The sequence below is a fragment of the Papilio polytes genome, unplaced genomic scaffold, assembly GCF_000836215.1.
Source record: "Papilio polytes unplaced genomic scaffold, Ppol_1.0 DF824270.1, whole genome shotgun sequence".
In the NCBI taxonomy this organism is placed as follows: Eukaryota; Metazoa; Arthropoda; class Insecta; order Lepidoptera; family Papilionidae; genus Papilio; species Papilio polytes.
In genome coordinates, this window is record NW_013524934.1 from 1169852 (window position 1) to 1191447 (window position 21596).

The 21596-nt window shown below is 33.4% G+C and overlaps 1 protein-coding gene across 4 annotated transcripts in view; it reads left to right on the plus strand.

Moving 5' to 3' along the window:
• The window catches only part of LOC106104340, a 271002-nt gene that overhangs the window by 72901 nt on the left and 176505 nt on the right, over nucleotides 1-21596 (plus strand). For all 4 annotated transcript variants that reach the window (XM_013284377.1, XM_013284368.1, XM_013284390.1 and 1 more), the window contains exon 2: nucleotides 15813-16230. In XM_013284377.1, the coding sequence (XP_013139831.1) occupies nucleotides 15813-16230 (418 nt within the window). The remainder of the gene's footprint in view (nucleotides 1-15812; nucleotides 16231-21596) is intronic.

The following is a 21596-nucleotide window of genomic DNA, read 5'->3' on the forward strand; positions in this document are numbered from 1 at the left end:
ATCGACATTCAAAATAACAATTGACGGACGAACTAAGACCTAAAAGATTAATCACCGTTTTGTGTATTGTAATCATTTCATCACATTAAAAACTATCCTGTTACCCGCAACTTCGTCGACGCAAGATTAAGATAAAAAAGTAGGCTATAATATGCCCGTCTATATCAGCTACCCTTCAGTGAAATACCTTTTGAAATCGACCCAGCCGCGGCAACAAACGCGGCTTGCGGACAGACACACAAACATTTTTAAATGCGATTTTCGTTATCAGCAACATAAATACATCGGAATTAGCAAGAAAATTGGCATACATGTAGAAAACCGTTGAGAACACATAGGCTACTAACTTTTGTTTTTTTTTATTCAATGCGGAAAAAGTGGCTGATAAAAGTACTTATACAAGATTGACTTTTCATGAGTTATTTTTAGATGTCCATACTTTATGTTATTTAGTATATCTAGTAACTAAGTTATTACAGTAGAACCTCGATAAGTTAAAGTTCAAGAGAAACACAAAATATTTTAAGTTATAGATTTTTTAAGTTATCAAGGTTCTATGTTGTAGAGGTTCTGGGCTCTGATGGGAAGGGAACGTATTATTTTTTGAAGTTATAGAGGTTTTTAAGTTACCGAGTTTTGAGTTCTATTGTAGCTTAATAAATTATCAGATAATTGTCTCGTAAACCTTTTCTCTTATACTCGTGTTTTCTGTCCATTTGTACGTTAATCGGTTTACAGTTCAGCGTATTAAATAACTTAATAGGTCTTATGTTAACTGTAAGTAATCTAGTTTGCGACTTTACTTAGTATACTTAAAGGATTAAGGCCAATAAATAAATAATGCTTATGAAAATATCTATAAAGTTAGTGTTGTATTTACGTTTATAATGCTTTAAGAATATAAATCATACTTCACACTAATAATATAAATGCGAAAGTAAAGATGGATGGATTGTTAGAGTTTGTAGCCTAAATAGCTGAACGGATTTCGATGAAATTTGGTATAGATGTAGAAGATAATCTGAAAGAACATATAGGCAAGTCATTTTCGTTTTTTTTATAATTCTCCTCGGACGGAGTCGCGGGCCAAACCTACTTTGTTTCTAACTCAAGAGAGGCTAAGATAGATAAAAGCCGACTTCAAAAGAATTTGTACAAAAGTGATGAACATCTCGACATGCGATGTGCCTAGCCTAAAAACAAACGAGCATCATTCACGATTTGTCGGTGACATCTAGACTTATGTATTAGGAGTACCGGTGGACGTTACAGCAGGCGCGATTTTACGGTCGCTCAGGGCGCTGGATAAAGGGCGCCAAATGTCTGTGGATTCCCCCGTCTTATAATTAAAGGTGAGTAGAAGTCTCGTCCAGGGCGCTGGTAACGATAAAAACCAGCCTTGTGTCCAGTATAGATTTGATTTTTTTGTAACGAGTAATTTCAAAATTACTGGGAATTTATGAAAATCTTTTGTCATGAGAAAGATGTATTTTTACTTAAGCTATATTTGTTACTAGATTTTATAATTCCACGCGGACCAACTCGCAGTCTCAGTTCCCACCGTAGCAATGTTCCCCGTATGGTCTGTTAACATTTGGAGCGAAGTAGACAGGTGTTGCGGTTAGTTCCGGGATTCGACACCGGGGTATCGGATTACAGATACCGTTGCATGACGCAGTAGGCCTATTTAGAAATTGATTTCCTTGGAAGCATTAAGTGTATATTAATTAATACTGACATATGAAATGTCCATGGTAACCAGATTAAGAGCGGGCGCACACCTTTGAATAAACTGTCGTACATGTGTTGTGTGATTGTCGATTGTTTTACAGCCAATTCCAACTGTAATTGTACAGGTAAAAATCGAGAAGTGTGCGCACCTCTTGCTCACGGGAATCAAAGCGACACTAGACAGTTTTGAGATGGTTTAGTCAGTTTAGTAAAGGTGTGCACGCGCTATTATATGTCAAATATAGACACTGAATGTCATTGATACATTTATTTCTTGACAAGTTACTAGTAAATATTTTGAACTCATCCGAGATGGATAGTGGTCACTTCTTAATGGTACCAAATACTTTGTATACGAAGTATGTTTGTCAAAACATGAAAGTTAACATAACGTAATTCTGATCTACGAGTACATTGATCAAGGAAAATAAATTAATTATACATATAATTTCATAAATATCAAACAAAAACCTTTTTAACTTTATCCACTTTGCATTAACAGGTCGTAATATTATACAAGCACGGCTAAGTGGACTAAGTAATGAACTTACTTAATTTATACAGGGAAAAGGTCCCATTAATAAATATTAACGCGAGATGAGGTCTGTATAATGAAGATAATATAGAAATAAAGCTTCCAGAGTTACTACTAAAACAGGTCAAAGGTAACAAGGATTTTCTACGTATTGATATTTTACTCTACTAAAATCTTTTGACGAGAAAGACAGGGCGGTATTCTAAGCTGAATTTGATAACAGTGCTTGTGGTTGCGAAAGTTGACCAATCACATTATTCGACTGCCTTTTTACTAGCTGTTGCTCGCGACTTTGTCCGCGTGGAATTAAAGAAAATTATAGCTTATGTTACTCACAAATAACCTTTCTAACGGTGAAAGAATTCGCCCTAGTAATTTTTGAGTTATTTCAATACATACAAAAATATAAATCTTTCCTCTTCATAACAATAGTATAGAGATAGCTTTCGCTCTCGACTCCGTTCGCATGAAATAAAAAAGTGACCTATGTTTTCTTCCAGGCTGCTCTACATCTATGCCAAATGTAAAAAATAAATTATGAAATAATTTGATGACATTTATGTTCTGTGCATTTTATATCCGGTATCTTTATTGCACAGCTGTCAATTTACCAAAAACCGCAAACTTATTAAGGTCGACTACAACAAAGGAAGTTGCGGTGAAGACAAAGAGATTCGCTGACAGGGGCGGATTAAGTCAATGACACGTTTCTTACAATATCCCGTTATAATACCTTTAACAGGAAGTTGTAGACATTTTCACATTTAATTACACCACAAGAAATACCACTTATATTTATAATGGAAACTGGAATTAAAGTGATTGAATTGAATAAATATATTGATTGTAGAATAACCCTTTAGAGAATAAAAGTATTAAAATGAACGTAAAGAGATTTTATTTTTTTGTTTTCTATTCTGTAATTAATTAAACACTATTTTTATTATTGTTACTGCTAATAATAGCAAATATTTACTGCATGTTAACATCCACTTTTGGGACTTTCCCTCGAATGAATTAAACATGGTCACCTTTAATTCCCTTATCGTGAACACTCCGTTAAGTCAGTTTTACTTTGCTTAGATAACTATGTAATGAGTACCTATAATTATTTTACAACGGTAAAGTTTTAAATACTTAAAATAAGTAACAAATTTTACTAATTAAGTTTTCTTTTAAAGCTTAGTTTAACTTGTGATGTTAAGTTTAAAGCCCTTGTTTAATTCATTTATTCCCATTTAGTTAAATTGGTCTCTTTAAATTATTATTCTTTAGTTCTGATGTCTGTATGATTTGTTTTTATGAGATTTAGCAGATATTTGTTAATTTAATTGTTCTGGTCATTTCTATAAATTTTATAAAGGAGTTTATTGTAAGCGATAGATACTAAAGACTACTTAAATTACTAAAGAAGTACGAATATCCGTTTACTATAAGAGATCTACATTTAAGAATTCTGCGTAACCAATATGTGATTTTGATTGCGGCAGTAATATTCTATTTATTGAATTAAATCACATCCTGCAAAGAGGATGCAATATCGGATCACTGAGCTGTCATCGTGAACCCATTTCGAATGACTGCCAGTTCTGCTAAGCCCTCATCAAGCAATTCTTATAAGAGATATTTGTTCTCCGAGGCACACTATTTGTGTCTCCGATTCCCAGAACAATTGCTTAGTCACGCACCGCTGTACAAACTAACGATTTTCTTATGTTTTATTTTGTAACTAGCCTGTCTCAATTTAGACAAAAAGATGTATTAGATGTTTCCTTTTTTAAATATTCTTTTGCTGTTTTTTTTTTAAATCTTATTTGGAAGAATACAACATGTAGCTTTAACCAAGGTAATGACTATACTTGACTATCAGCAGTTTTTTAAAGGTTTATTCCTTTTAAATCTTTTAACCTTAATGGAATCAATACATTATCGAATTGCAGATAGCTAGGAGACCATCACTTTCTAAGCAAGACCTGTTCAGAATAATAGCAAGGGATAAGCAGGATTCTCTTTACGTAACGAGCCAGACTGCGTGACTGTTAGCTTTGTCATAGATAAGTAAGATCATAGAGGTGATAATCAAAGGATAAAAATAAACGTTTAGTACCAAACACTATTTAAAATATATAAAAATAGCTTTTAGAGCTATAGATTAAAATCGAAACGAAACAAAAATGCGATTTTAAAATTTATAATTTTTATTATTTAACTCAAAGATTTATTCACTTTTTACAACTGATAAAATGTACCAATAAAAGTTTTTTATGCATCTCTTTTTATTATATTTAAAAGGTACTTCTGGCCAATTGATCTTGGCCGTCAATTTGACGTATCGCTCACGCCTCCTGGCCATATAGGGTAGCTTGCGTAGGTCACGAGCAGCCTTAATCGAACCCAAGCCGCCTGTTTTTCTGCATTTTTGCACCTCGGGGTGTTCTCTTAACGTATAGTTTATCTGATGTCTGTTATTTTGACTTATTATACAAAGTTCAGGACATTGCACCGATCGATGGTGATAATGAATAAAGAGAAGTTTGTATGATTTACTAATTTTTTTTTCTATCTATACTATTATAACAAAGCGTAAACACACACTTCTTTGCTGCCTAAGATGTCAGCAATTACAACATATTTTTGAATAGTTTTTTTTTTAACAAAAAGCTCTACGCTTACGTCACGCTTTAGGCTACACATTTTCATGCCATTAAACTTAGGGGGTAAATGTTTTGGATAAAAACTTTAATGTAAGAAAGAGACCATAACTGCCAACATCAAGGAAGCAAGATTGCCAAGGTTTGTCAAGTTATGTCATTTTGACATTTGCTATCAATATATTAATATAATTTTCATAATTTCATGCGGATGAAGCCGCACGGGAACAGCTAGTAATTAATATTGGAGCTTGTACTATCAAAAGTATATAAATTAAATTGTACGTTTTATAACAAAGATAGACACAAATTTAGACTATTCTATTACAATTCAATCCATCCGTCGATACACGATCTGACACTGTTAGTTAGTTAGTTAATATCATGCTATCTAACTGCACTTAACAACAGTACTGACCGAGTCTATTGTCATAATAAATCACAGCATATCATTGTCCAAGTATGTTTTGACCAATGCCGGCGTTAGTGTAGGGCGCGGTTGGGCCGCCCAGGGCGAGAAGTCTGCGAAAATCAGCGACATTGCCCCACTTAACATACTAAATACCCCCTCAAATAATGGTGAAAAGGGACGCAGATAAAATTCTGGGCGCCAGTCATTGACCCCTGTGAGCGCAGATTAATGATGCAATAGAATGAAATAGAGTGATCAATCGAATAATTATTATATTATTTATATACAAAGTGATCAATAAGAGGGCAGCGTTGCCGTACTTAAGATCAGTGAACTGCATTACTCTGCGCGGGCGCAATTAGCTGTAAGACAAAGTAACCATGGGTAAGACTGTTTTCAGGACATGTGCTATTTAAAGTAAACTATATTTAGAGTTAAATTATCCGTTAAATAAATTGTTTTTCAATTTGCAGTATTTTAATAATATAATAGTAATAGGACACGTTTTTCATTTAAAGTAAATGAAAACTTTCCTTAGCCCTTTGCTATTTCTTTTATAAATTTCTACATGAAATAAATTTTATCAACACACTTCTGAAATGTAAAGTCTTCAAGCATCCTTTACTGTATACTTAAGATAATCTTATATACAACCAGGACGGTCTCGAGTGTGTCGTGCCGCATGGTTACATTACGTTGCCTCTCATAGATACTTGCGGTTGCCATGGCACGGAAGCATTAGCGGGACTTTGCGGTTTTGATACTATGAAATATGGTGTTACGTTTTTAAAGATGTACATGTAGGTAATTACAGTATCAAGTAACCAGTATAAAGTGTATAAAATTCTAGCACGACCCGTAGATGATCTCTTTATGAGTTTTCATACGTAAAATGTCACTCGGTCTGCTTAACTTTGATACCTTAAAATCGTTTAACAAAAAGGAAAAATTATTGTAACTTTGAAATATTCAAGTATCAAATTCAGAAGTCGAAGTACATCAGTTCCCCGCTAAATTATTTTTACCGGCGACGAATTGCGGGTTAGTTTCCGGCGCGCCTCCTGTTCCTTATAAACCCAGCCCCAGGGGCTCAGACGATTTTTAATAAACAACTCATAAACAATAATTACTACTTAATACCTACGATATAGTTATTAGATTTTTTTTGTTTTTCTATTGGACTTATCAAATTTTTGTATTTGATTATTCATTAAAATATTCAGTGTAAATTGTAATATTCAATGTAAATTGATTCAATGTTGCCTATTTTCTAGTTATTATTTTTATTTTACTTATATATTTTTATTTCTTTTTCAGGTAAACCAAGATTCAGTTACTAACTTGGAATGGGGCTTAGAAGCTGTTCTGTGTTCAGAAAGATAAGTAATACAGCAGAAAAGTATCCTCTGCCAGTAGCCAGAACGTTTACCTTGTACAAATTATTTGAAATAACTGTTCCCATACGACTTCGTCAGTATGATTTTAAATTTCACACATGTCAATTTTTTACAAATTATTTACCCCTTAAATTAAATAGCGTGAAAGCACATAGCCTATAGCGTGCGGTTAATGTAGGATTTTTTGTTAAAATAATAATAATTGGAAAACATGCTGTGATTGCTGATATTAAAATATTTAAGAATTGTGTTTGCGCGTTGTCATATTAGTATAGACATAGATTGAATGAATTATGTAGGGTCTATATAGATCTATGGCTCTGAAATCTCCAGCAAGAATCCAAAGACGTTTAGACATCAAAATAGAATAACCTAGATCGTATGAATCACGGTCGGCTCACTTTATATTTAGATTGTCGGTGCGCGCTGCAACGAACCTGACAGTGCGTTTATGTCGGTTGTTGCTGTCAATGTCGCTTCAAATATCTGTTTATCAATGACTAATGTTCTTGTAGGAATGATCGGAACAAGCTGCTCGTGTGAGTTCCGTTTCAAGACGTACTAGTACGAGAGGAATTGGGATTAGAGTTGACTAAGTTATGGGAGCGCCTAAGATAAGCGTAGGATAAGCCTTAGGTCGTCCATTGCTGAACATAGGCCTCCATAGGATATACTACAGCACTATTATTTAAATATATTTCCATCTCTGTCATTCTCTTTAAAATAATTGTGATAGCAATGTTTTGTGAAAGCTTTTCGTCTGTATAAAGTCACGGTTTGAATGCAGTTTTACCCTAAATGGTATAAATTCAACAAAATAGCAACTTTGGTAATTAATTCGTAGCAACGATGAGAAAGAAAATCTTACTAATATTATAATGCGAAATTTTACATCGCTGCATGTTTGTTAGAGTTTGTTAGTTAAACTGCTGAACGGATCTCTATGAAATATGGCATAGTTGGAGAGGATTCTGGAAGAACACTCAGGCTGCTTACTTTTGTTTTTTACTCCATGCGGACGAACGACTATAAACGAAAGAAATATCAAAGTATCATCATCTTTATATAAAATACAGTTATTTGTTGTGAGTTACAAAATGTATATATTTGACAGTCACGTATTATTTCGTAATACATTTTGATCAAGTCACACGTGATCTTGAGCAACTCTGTGGTCACTCGAAGTGTACTGTTAGGGCCACGGAAATAACCTTACCCGGCAAAGATGAAGCTCATTGTTAAGATATCGTGACTCTAACGTTCATACTGACGTTAAATAGACAATTGGTTTTGACTAGTAAGAAAAAAAATACAGTTATATTCTGACTTTTAAAATTTCCATAGAGCCCTTGAGATGTTTTCATTTGACCGACTTTAAAACTAAATTTAACCAAACGGTCAACAAGTCTTTGAAATTCGAGACATACTCTATAGTTAAATTGTTTACTAGATAGTAAGATTACGTAATGACGAAACTCGCAAATGAACGGTGACGTTAAAAATAGCTCAGAATCCTAATGTGGTCAGATTAACCTGTCACATGGTAAACACTAGGGAGCTTCATGTCACGATACTAGTTTGCTAATGGCAGACCAGTTAAGGCAGGCATACACGGATCCTGCCATTATCAGTACCATTATGTCGTTATCGTTAGGTTACTGGAAATATAGTGTATGCTAAGTTTATACCATAATTAGTCTATATTTAGATAGAAAGATTTGTCGTTACCCCTTTTAGTTGTGATTCTATAGTACACGGTTTCACGTTTTTATAATTCGTTTTTTATTATTGAGTATGGAGTTTGTTTATGTTTATTACAAGTGACAGTTTATTTATTTGGCTTATGTATTCTTCACTAGCTTTCGCCCGCGACTATGTCTATATGGAATTCAAAATAACAAAAGTACGTATGTGTTCTTCCAGACTATCCTCTACATCCATGGCTTATTTCATCGAAACTTGTTCGACAGTTTATGTTACAAACTCTAAGAAACATCCATCCATCTCGACTTTCTGATTCATGATATTAGTAAGATTTTTTCCACCAAGTTAACTTATCGTCGCTATATTATTTGGGATAAACATTAAACATTGACAATAAGCTGTCTATAAGATAATAATGTGATCAAATATTTATGTTCTGGGCAATAAAATCCATTAGCAGTGCGGTAACGTAACTACTTTATAAGAAGTAACTGAATTAAACTTGAATTTAATACAAAAAAATCAATATTTACACTATGATAATCCACATCGTTTACAAAGTAAAATGCAAATACAAGCCAATAGGCTTTGAAGTAGTGCGATAAAAACACTGGAAGATAATATTACGACGATGAATCTTCAATTAATGTTTACGACTTGATCTTGGCGTGAAACTAGATTTGTCCACAGCTGCATTTACTTGAAGATACTTCAATATATTTATCGATATCTAATAATCTAGTACAGAAAGAATCTCTTCTTGCATTTAGAGCAATCTATTATAATAAAGCGTAAACATACACTACTTTGTGGTGTAGGATGTCAGCAATCATAGCATATTTTTGAATAAATCTTTCTTTAATATAAAGCCCTACACTTACAACACGCTTTACGCTATATATTTTCACGGTATTAAACATAGGGGCAAATGAAATTGAAAAAAGCCTTCATGTGGGAAAGGAACCATAAACTACCAACCAACATCAAGGAAGCAAGATTATTATGGTAAAGGTAATATTGACATTTGCAATTGAGAATTTGACAAATGTAAACAATAAAATAAAGTTTTTATAACCTCCTGCGGATGAAGCCACAACAGCTAGTCCTTAAATAAATCTCATTAAATTATCGAAGTCTTGGGAAGGAATCTTTAGTGTTTATTACAAAGCGTGATTTGCTTCGGGAAATCGTAAGTAGATATTCAAATCACTGTTAAATTTATATCCATAAATCAGATAGTTTATACGTAATGAAAATGTTCGCGTTGAAAGGCTGTGTCGAAACTGAAAGGTCCCGGGTTCAAAGATCTGTCTATTCCGCAATTGCTAAACAATATTTATGATGCCTTACGCGGCGTTTCCACACGATCGTTGTGTTGACTGTGATTATCTTATATTACAATAAATGTCTTAAATTTAATAATTAATTTAAGAGTTTTTAACTTATAAATAAAGTTTACCCGTAGATAGTGACGTATGACGTCAAATGTATCGTATAAAAAGTTCGGACTAACTAATATTGAAGCAAAAACGAAAGAAGTCTCATTATAAGTTACGATTTGGTTCGAGTTACGAATCGATTTTTTAATAACAACAAACAGTTCATCGTTGACGTAGGTAGCTCTTGTAAATAACAAGAAATCCACCAGATTATGATTTATAAACTATTATAATTATTAATGGGTCTTTCCGAATCGATAAGACTAGACTAGACTAAACAGTATGAAGACTCAGAGGAAACGTTTCGACACGAGGTTAGAATCGAAAGTAGACAGACGGCGTCACAATTTGGGCTCTCTTTGATCTCGCTGACTACTTTATCTGTCACCCGTATCGTTTGACCACTTAAACTATGGACTTTCAAATAAAATGTTTTTATTAAAATTTAATGAGAGTCAATCAACAGTATTACACAGTGATAATTTTAAAATGTCCTTTTTGTTACAATATCCAATTTAAATTAGTGAATATTGATTCGTTTTAATTCATTAGGCAGAGTCTATTAATTTTGGCCTAATACAAAACTCTAAACCTGATGATTGATGACACGTGTTACATAAGTAGTTAAAAGCGGTAAAAACCTTTTAATTAAATCACCTCGAATGTCATTAGTTATTTATCTTAACTAGCTGCTATTAGTGACAGTTAGATATTTTAATACTTTTGCGATGATACCCCATAACCCAACATTGATTAATTTTATGATTTCTATTTGCATTTAATTTTATATTTCTTCCGTCCCCACTTTTCGTGGTCAAACTGTACCTGTCAAAAAGAAAAAAGTGACGCGCGTTGACGAAAATATTACCGCGAATATCAAATGACTTAAGACAAATGACACTTCATTGCGAAAATAAATCAAATGACATAAGAATTTGAGTTTATTTTTGAATGAACGTAAAATATCTTTGCGACGTTACGGGAACTGGCGCATGATGCTTCCTTCCCGTTGGACGCATTTAGAAATAGAAAAAAAAGAAACTTAACGAAAACAAACAAGCGATGATGAGCTCTCGGTCTTAGGAGTTTAAAATGATCTCGTTATATTAAATAACCGTCCAAGTGCGTTAAAAATATATACCAGCGTTGTTACTTATAAAACAATTGAAAAACGACTTTCTTGTTTCATAATTTTTGATCGCTTCTCGTTTAAACCAGATAACGAATTTCTACTTTAAGTTGCCCACAACTTCGTTAGAGCTGCATTAAAAAAGTATTTATACCATTTCGGCCAGTACTAACCTTCCAGTCAAAGTCAAAATCTCCGGAAATCTTGAACAAATTTAAACGAGAAATTTGTTCATGGGTTCCGGAGATTATCCGTAACAAACGCGGCAGTGGGGACAGTGTACAATTAAAACAAATGGATTTATATTAGAATCAACATTAATCATGTTCGCGTTTTTTGACCGACTTCCCAAAAGAAGGAGGTACTCAATTCGTCTGTATGTTTTTTTTTATGTGTGTTACGGCATAATTGTCTTGACAATTAAATTACATATAGACTAACTGTTCCAGTGCGGCTTTATTTGCATGAAATTATAAAAAAACAAAATTTATTGTTTACATTTGTCAAATTATCAATTGCATGTCAAAACGACATGACGATGACAAACCATGGCAAACTTGATGTTGGCAACAGCTTATAGTCTATTTCCCACATTAGGGTTATTATCCAAAATATTTACCCCTAAGTTTAATGGCGTGAAAATATTTAGCTTAAAGCGTGACGTAAGTGTAGGGCTTTTAATTAAAAAAAAAACTATTCAAAAATAAGCTGTAATTGCTGATATCTTAGGCAACAAAGAAGTGTGTGTTTACGCTTCATTATATTAGTATATCCCTACTAAATTTGGAACATATTAATTCACCAATAAGAACAATATTAATCTCAGCACCGTACATAATTCAGAATTTATTTACCACACGATTGAACCTGTACAAGCGTCAATCTGTCTTTATGTACATCGGACACTTATTACTAAATTAATGTACCGGTTACTAACGTGTACGGTTGTAAAATGAATCTTATTGTCAACTAAATAGAGTCTACATTCATTTGATTCATTATCTTATTAATGCAGTGTTTTGTAACGGGTCCGTGTTTAATACAAATGTTTGTCGCTAACGTAATCTTGTTTGAACAAACATACAAACATGCATACATTTGTATATTAAGCAATGATACAATAAAAACCTTTGTTTATTGAGACGATTGTATTCTTTTTGTTGAGATAAACATACCGATTGATAGATCGCTTTGTAATATAAAATACAACTCAGATTACTTCAGGTTTTTTAAATCTTTATTTTTCAATGAATAACCATTCTGTATCTTTATAAGACTACAATCATAGACTTATAAACAGATATATCTGTATCATCAATTAAAAAAACCATAGGCTATTAAGCCAGAAAGATAAATCTGACTAATACAAATTAGCTTTCGATCATAACTATGTCGGCGTAGAATTAAACAAAAAACTAAGAACCGTATGTGTTCTTCAGGACTATCTTCTACACTACATCTGTGCCAAATTTCATCGAAATCCGTGCAGCAGTTTAGGCTACAATCTTTAAAAAACATCTATCCATCGAAATGATCACATTTATATGTAAAAGAATTAATAAGATGTTTACATCATCAAGTTTTATCTTCAAACTTTAAAGTTTGGATGGATGGATATTTATCGGAGGTCGTGGCCTAAACTGCTAACCGGAACTTGAAAAAAATTTACATAAATGTAACGGAATAAGATAGTTGGCATAATTAAATAATACATATTTTTAATTTCACACATACGGAGTCGCGGTCGAACGCTAGTGTGTAAATGAAATGTCTCATTCCAAATGAATGCAATTATATAGGACATGTAAGAAGTTATTTCTGTATTCGTTTTAACAAAGTATGATAATCGTAAACAACGCAAGTTAAACGCTCAACAAGCAGTAAATAAGATTTTAATCCTGAGCGAAGATGCAGTTAAGAAATATACTATTTCTGTTTAAATTGTTGGTACTTTGTGTACAGTCGGGAAAATAGCGATGTCCCACCTTAAAAGTAACAATCGTTGGAACAATTTGAAACTACACGCGGAACAAATATTAATACAACGCAGTTTATGTGTAACAAAAGTCGTTTATACACGGCCAGTTTCTTATTATCCCTTCGTTTGTAGTAACTGCTATCTAATTAGATATGTGTAGGAAGACGGGGAGTTTGTCTCGGTGCAATGAATATAGGCAATTTTTCCAAAGTGGAACACCACGAAGTTACATTACTGTACCTTTTAGCTTGAAGTAAATTTGAAATGATTTTAGAATGTGTTATCTAGTTTTTCACTTAATAGTTATGTTGGCTTATTACAAGCAATATAGGCATTTTTATAAAGTGGTAAACGACCAAGCGGTCACCTGAATTGGCAGAATAATAAAGCAACCGCTGCCCATAAATATCTTCAATAGATACGGTGCCTTCCTTTAATCGAGAAGATGGGACGCACAGCATGCGATCCCACCTTCACCAAATTCACTTCTTTTATAAGTTAAGGGTGGCAAGAGATAAGAATCTAGGCTTCCGGCATGCACACATTTCAAGCGAAAAGTAGAGTTACTTCCACTTTATGCTTGTCTATAATAGGGGTATTGAATTGGGTGAGTCCAATTCGTGCAACATATGTTGCTAGCGTCTACGACTGTATTTTCATTTCCTACTTTTCGCCTTCTTTGTGTGAGAATATCTAGCTCTTGATTTTGTACAGCATGGACAAATATTGCATCGCATTTTGCTTTGAAAGTGCAATATACAGCAATGATCAGTTGTATACGCACCATTTTATGTCCCGCATAACCACAAACACGCTTTTACAAAATTTGCATTTCAAAACGTTCAGTAGCGTTTACATCTATTCCATTGTGCATTGCGTAATAAAAATACGTATTCTATACAGTGTTTAAGGAAAATATTCGAGTTTGTAAACGGGTGAAGGGATCTCGATGTAATTTGGTATAGATGTAGAGGATAGTCTGGAAGAACACATAGGTTACATACTCTCCTATATTTGAATTCCACGGGGACGGAGTCGCGGTTTACCGCCATATAATCAAGTTTTTCTTTAAAAGATCTTCAGTGTACTCATACAGTTGCTGTTTTATACTAAAATCTAAGTATTTCATGTACAATTAATTATAGTTCAAATGAATAAGATAGAAATACTGGGTTATAAATTATAAAGTTAGTTCCAATAGGATTAAAAAGTTCACAACAAATAAATACCGAGAAAAGTATCTCAACTTCGCAACTTATCAGCTAGCAAAATTCTTTAGAAGCACAAACGATAACAGCTTCGAGGGTTCGGTAGCTGAGATGTAACTAGGGTTGCCAAAACTTAGGCTTTAGTCCCATATCATCAGTAGGCCCGACCGCTTAGGATCAAGGGAGCTAATCAACATTTTTTTACGCTGTCCGTAAAGTAGAAAAGAAAAGGTTGATAAATGTCTGGTACATTTTTGCACTGCCAATGTTCAGGTGTACTTTTATTGAAAGGCAACCCTAAACACATTTTAAGCTGACTTATTTGTTCTTATTTCTTAGTACAATTAAGTTGTTCTATTCGCATCCAGCATATACGGTTGTTTTCTTTTTAAAATGATTACCAAGCGAATGTCCGATACCTATTCAAGTTTGCTTTTTTTGACCGACTTCCCAAAAGAAGGAGGTACTCAATTCGTCTGTATGTTTTTTTTTTTTTTTTTGCTAATGCAATCAATTACTACACTATCTTTGATTTATTTTAGGTTTATGTAACTGCACAAATTGTTCAGATAAATGGAAGGGTACTGTTTTTGACCGACTTCCCAAAAGAAGGAGGTACTCAATTCGTCGATATATATTTTTTTTTGTCAAAAAATAATTATCTATACTAATAGTATAAAGAGGAAAGATTTGTATTTTTGTATGTATTGAAATAACTCAAAAACTACTGAGTCGATTTTAAAAACTTTCACCATTAAAAAGCTACCTTATAGCTGAGTAACATAATTTACATAATACGAGTATGTTACAATTTTTATTTCCGCGCGGACGCAGACGCTAGCAACAGCTAGTTCATATACTCAAAAGTAATGTTGAAGACTTGTGCTTTAAAAGTTGTACTAAAAAAGTATTCTAACTTGTACAATTAATTAAAATAACAAAAAACCGGCAATCGAGCGTTTACTCTCGTCGCCAACATATGGAAGTGCTCAAATTTAACCGGAGCTAAGCTAACGTGTTAACTAAAACCGCGTAAAGAGGTTCATAGGCTGCCCGAGGAAGGTGCGCCGCCGGGCCGTCGCAGCCGCGCGGGCGAGCGTCCGCGGCGCACCTTACAGGGGCATTGCCTCAACGAAGCGCGTGACGTCACAAACTATAGAGACCAGCGCCGTAGAACGGGCGATCAAGAACAGCAGTGGCATCACACTAGAGAATACACTTCCAATCGCTGTACTTCGCTGTTCGTATATATACGGACTAAGGAGAAAAATTTCAATAGCGCGATTCAGAACTTCGATACTTTTTGTTGAAAATATTTGTCTAAATTTTTTCAAAACTATTTTGATTTTGTTCGATGCGATCTACTACTTTATTAAATGATGAAGTAGGAATTTATTTAATTGATTTTATTGGCTTATTTTATGTTTTTTTCAATTTTAAGTTATTTGTGTACTTCAACGCCATCTATCAACAGTTGGGTGAAAATAGAACGAAACAACGTTTCTTTAGGATTTACCGTGCTTTGTCAGATGCCGTTGCGTTATAATTGTATTTGTTTGTAAAATGATTTTTTCTTAATATGTGGAAAATAAAACGCAAATTAACGTAACATGTATTTTTTGTTTCAGAGGATCAAACAATGAAAGAAACGAAAGTCCTGGAACCGACGATGGCAGTGTCTCCCCAGAGCCACCTGACCGACCGCCCGGGAAAGTGCGACAAATCCACCCTGAAGACAAAGCACAATTTCTTGCTTACGATTCGACTTACCGCAAAAAACCAAAGCCGAAATCTCTTCCTCTAGAAGACAATCAGATGTACAGCCATTTAGCCAATACGAATGTAGCAATGTCGCCCATGTATCCTCTAACACCGAATATTTGCGTGGAAGGAGGGAAGATTGAATTTATAAAATCGCCACCGGGGAGCGCTAGGAGCAGCGTGGCGCTAGTGTCGCCACCGCAAACACCCGTTGTTGTGCGGCGCGCCTCTCGCGAGAAAGTTCGGTGCAGCGATGAACAAGTCGAGAAGTTCGACGGTGATAAGGTAGATGGCGCTGTTTTTAAATTTTTTCACTACCATTATTTTTTAATCAAATTAGTCATGTTAAATCCGTTATTTACCATGTTACTATAAAATCTGAATATGTTTACAAACAAGTCACATTTAAAAATTTGTTTTTGCATTTCTTATTTTTGTTTTGATGTTAAAAAAAATTACAATACGCTACGTTTACTTTAGCAATCTTTCCCTTCAAGTTTCAAAATAACCTAACAATTGATTGAAATGTCCAAGCCCTCGTCAAAGAAGCTTTGTGACCATATTTCCGATATTTCAAAATATGACGCGTCTGGTGCCATAGTCCCCGACAAATCATAAAACTTTTAAACATTGCTTACAAAGGAAAATGGTATTGTTAAATTCTGTTTACCTTTTTGTTGATATTCTATTCGATGACATTATTTTAGAAATAGAACGCGTTTTGTTTCATAATACATGTCCATTTGATTAGAATTATTTGAATCTTCAATCAATGTATTGTTGAGCATTAAGTGTTTTTGAACAGATTGTTACAATTGTGATTTTTTTTCTCTCTATTTAGGTACTCAATTTAAGGGGAAGGGATTCGCTCGTAAAACCTAGTTCAGGAGTCCAGTCCAGTTCCTAAACGTGTGTTACATAGAACTTTATTTTATTTTAATTGGCAACAGGATTGGGGTCCCGTGATTGGTAACTTACGCCATTTCATCACGTCTGTGCCCGAGACTCGAGCTCTGTTAACTTTTGTCAGTAAAAATAGCTATCTAATAGACTTAGAAACGATGGTAAAATATGCTTTAGAGGTTATGTAAAGCTAAAGTAATAAAAAAGGACTGCACTTTATGTTATTTCTACAAGCATTGTTTATTCTTAAAGTAATATAACAATTTAGTAATCTAAAAGCAAACGTTTGAAAACATCTTATACAATTTTCTTCATCCCTAACATAGGGGTGGAAATAATTGGCCTGGTGCACCTTAATGCGTCTTTAGTCGTGTCTAAATTGTTTTTGAAAGCCTTCATGATGGCTGTCTCTTATAAGATTGTATGGATTTAATACGGGGATTTTGTTTCGGATGAAGTTTGGATCGATTTATTTTATATCCTTGTAAGTTTATTTTGTCATTTTTCGTTGATGGATTTATTATTGAAGGATTACTTGGGTCGTCTATTTTTAAATGTGTAAAATATGCGTTATAACATGAATAAGAGAATTAAAGATTGGTTATTGTGAATTGAGGAATAATAATTGAAATTTAAAGACTTAACGGAAGGTATAGACAGCAGTTAGACCATAATTTAAATGTTAGATATTATTCCCAGGTCTGTAAGTAATATAAATTCATAAGTCTACGTGCTGAGTCTGATTTACTTTGAGAAGCGGTTTAATTAATTCACTCTATGTCCCGACGTCTCTTTTGCATTTCCTCTGCGTTTTAGCGATGCTTTTACGATCCGGATTTGCATTCATTTATGACACTGCTGCATGTTAGCTAAACTAATGCAAATATTAGATTCATTTATATATAGTTACTAGCTGTTCCCGTGCGACTTCATCCGTATGAGATTATAAAAATTTAATTTTATTGTTAACATTTGTCAAATTATCAATTGCAAATGTCAAAATGACATGACAATGACAAACCATGGCAACCTTGCTTCCTTGATGTTGGCAACAACTTATAGTCTCTTTCCCACATTAGGGTATTTATCCAAAATATTTACCCCTCAGTTTAACAGCGTGAAAATGTGTAGCCTAAAACGTGACGTAAGTTTAGGGCTTTTTATTAAAAAAGTGTTATTTGAAAATATGCTGTGATTGCTGACATCTTAGGCAGCAAAGAAGTGTGTTTACGCTTTATTATAATGGTACAGATATACTAAAAAGTTGTGCTTGCAAATTCTAGTCTTCTTCTCTTCCCATGATTTTGTAACAAGGAAGAATGGGAAGGGACAGGATTTAGTAATTGTAACTTAGCTTATTGCAGTCTATGGACTCGATCATTGTGTTTTGAATTGATTACATAAGTAATTTTGTACTTTAAAGCCATTGTAATAAGGCTTGTCATAATTCAACCACCAATTAACCTCCTATGTTATCTAAGGAGGCTTTGCCTATCTTATCTGTGCAATTAATTAATTATTGTCTGTTTTATCATCATAGACATTTAAATAATATATAAACGAGGCATTGCGAGCATAATTTTATACCGGTACTTTCTCTGAAAGATACTATATCAGTTGTGAAGTTTAGGAAATTGTAAGCTCCATCTTTTGTTGTAAAATGAAGTAAACAGTGTTACAAAGAATGTTATTTAATGACCACTGTTGGCAATTAATTTAATTACAATTTGAAATTAATTTTTAATATTGAGATGTGGTTTTGTGGATCTATGGTTTTGTGAATAGCGTTAGTGATTATGTGAAAAAAATCATGTGAATCAACTATGCCTCCTCTATGTATGCATTTGAAACTCTATGTTTATCATTGACAATATTCTGATTAGTCATTTTGACGTTGTCTTACATAGACGTTGCAGATATCTTGTTAAATTTTAAAATAATTTCTGAATAAAATAAAACCAATATTTCATTAACTTGTATTTATGTTTGCGTTATTATAACGTGTTTTTGGAGATACAAAGATGATTCCTTCATCGATTGTTGTATATATTTTGGAAGACAATTGTTACTATGTTTTTGGTGCGATAGTTATGTGTTTTATAATTTTCTGTGCTTTGGAATACAAAGAAAACATCGCTAACAGAATAGAACGATTAAAGATACGCGAAAGAGGTTTTACGATATCAGAAAACGAAGTCTGTCTCACCGAAACTGCGGTTGGATTTAATTCTACGTGAATTGTGAAATTATTTGCTACAGATTTTGATGCTTTGACTGTTTAAATTGCAGAGTATTTTAGCGTGATGTAAATATTTCTAACAAAACTGTAAAATAATTATAAAATTCAATAAATAATCACTAACATTTTTTTTCAGTCATTTCAACTTTACCATTAGGTAAAAACCAATAAAGAAATCATCTAGTTTTGTCTTCTTGAGAACTCTGGTACAGCTCTTGTTAAGCTAGTTATTTTATTATCAAATTACTTCTTAACTAGCTGTTTCCATGCGGCTTCATCCGCATGAAACTATAAAAAAAAATTAATTGTTTACATTTGCGAATATCAAAATTCAAATGCACAAATAACAACAAAACCCTTTGACATTGGATAAAAATTCCTTAATGTTGGCAGCTTGTAGTTTATGGTCCCTTTCCCACGTGGAGGTTTCTTCCAATTTATTTACCCCCTAAGTTTAATAGCGTGAATTTGATGCTATTTAGCCTAAAGCGTGCCATAAGTGTAGGGCTTTTTATTAAAGAAAGAATACAAATTTATGCTGTAATTGCTGACATCCTACGCCACGAAGTAGTGTGTGTTTACGCTTTATTATATTATTATAGATTAGTAAATGATTTTTGGTAATGAAATAGTATAAAGCGTTGGTAAATCTGCTTTCCTTCAGTTTCGTGCTTGTACCTACACCCCTATTCAAGGGGGATATTAGCTAAAGTGGCACATACATTACCCTCTACCCCTGTACACTTGATAGCAATGGATTGTGCCGCAAATGTACCGTGCAGCAAGGTGCTCGTAGACGAAATATTTGCTTGTTATAACACTAATGGATGTCAGACATTATTTTAATAAACCCCAATTTGTTACTATTGTGTAACATGTTAAAAGTATGTTATTGGTAAGAATAATTTTGAGTAAAATTCATTTTGCAATAACATAGATTTGGTAGATTTTAAAAATATATAAATGACATATGTACTTAAGAATTTAGGAGCTAAAATACTTTCGTCTAGTTACTAAATTACTCAGTACTCGACTGGATTACTAGCTTGGTGTAAACTAAGGAATGCTGGATTACATTTATTGTTTCCTTATCTTTTCATCGGATGGATCGTTTATTAATGTTCGCTTTTTAAATTGTTTAGTTTGTTAGTATAATTTAGGTATTGAGGGAATGCTCGTCAGATTGGCGGCTGTGATAGATTCCCTTGGTTTTTGCATGCGCGGGCAATCAATCATGCAGATAACTGTCGTTTAATAGATAGGCGAGGACGTTAGGTTTGTATAGGGAAGGGATAAAGGTTCGTTTCCACCAGACCGAACATGTGAACTCTAATAAAATTACAAAATACGGTTCTCCAATAATACATGATTGATTAAAACCGTTTTCTATAAAATATTAGATAAATTAAAATTGAGTTCCTGATAAAATAGATTTTAGCTTACTTAGGTGGGAAAATTATCTCCTAATAATCGAACGTGTAAAATATGTGATAGAAATATCGGATTTTATTCTCTTTATAACAGTCATTTTTAAATTTAATTATCTGAGCCTTTATCAGCCAGTGGTGAGACAGGCCCTTAGACTTCAGCAGTACAATAGCGTAAATGTCCCTTTTTAAACTGAATGGAAAAATGAGAGATTTTCATTGAAATTAAGTACGTAATTGACAGCATAATGTACTCAGAGTTGTTAAGCTCTAAGGGTTGCACTATAGTATTCCGATAATATATCTATACTAAGGGAAAGTACTAAACAATTCTTAGTTTCTTCGTTCATACAATCGATCATTCATTCGTTCGGTCGTTCGTTCAGACTGGTTGTGTACGTATCGATTTAGTACTCGATTGGTACTCATGAGTGATTGCTTGGGGGACTATGTTTTGACAAATTGGAATTTCAGGGCCATGTTGTTATTAAGGTTGTAAATAATAATGACCTAATACTTCGGTGTACATTGGAACACATTTTTTAAAGTTGTTTATTCGAGTTTTTATGATAGGGGTGACGGATAATTTTCATTTAATAGAACCACAGGATATTGGTAATAAAATTCTCTGGACGTAATAGGAAATTTTTTATATAGATTGCTACTTAAAAGAAGAAAAAAAAATACTTTATTGTCGTGGCAGTTATTTTGTGAATGCAATTTTGTTACCAAAGAACAATTTTTGTTATTATATATTTATAGGAAGTATCTAAACACCTGGAATACAGCGCCATCTGTTGTAAATGTAATTAATTCTGCATTGGAGCCTTGGCTGCCAGCCAGCTAGTTAGTTTAATGGTGTTTTTGGTTATTTTGTTATAAAATAATTTTGATTTGTTTGCTTTCGGAGTTAAGTAGGTTAGGTTATCAGTGTTTTCTGTATTTTTAATCTGTAACAAGCTAGCGAAATCTTATAATACTCCCTGTGTGGCTTGATTTGTACAACCACTTTCATTTTTGACCGACTTCCCAAAAGAAGGAGGTACTCAATTCGTCTGTATGTTTTTTTTTTTTTTTTTTTT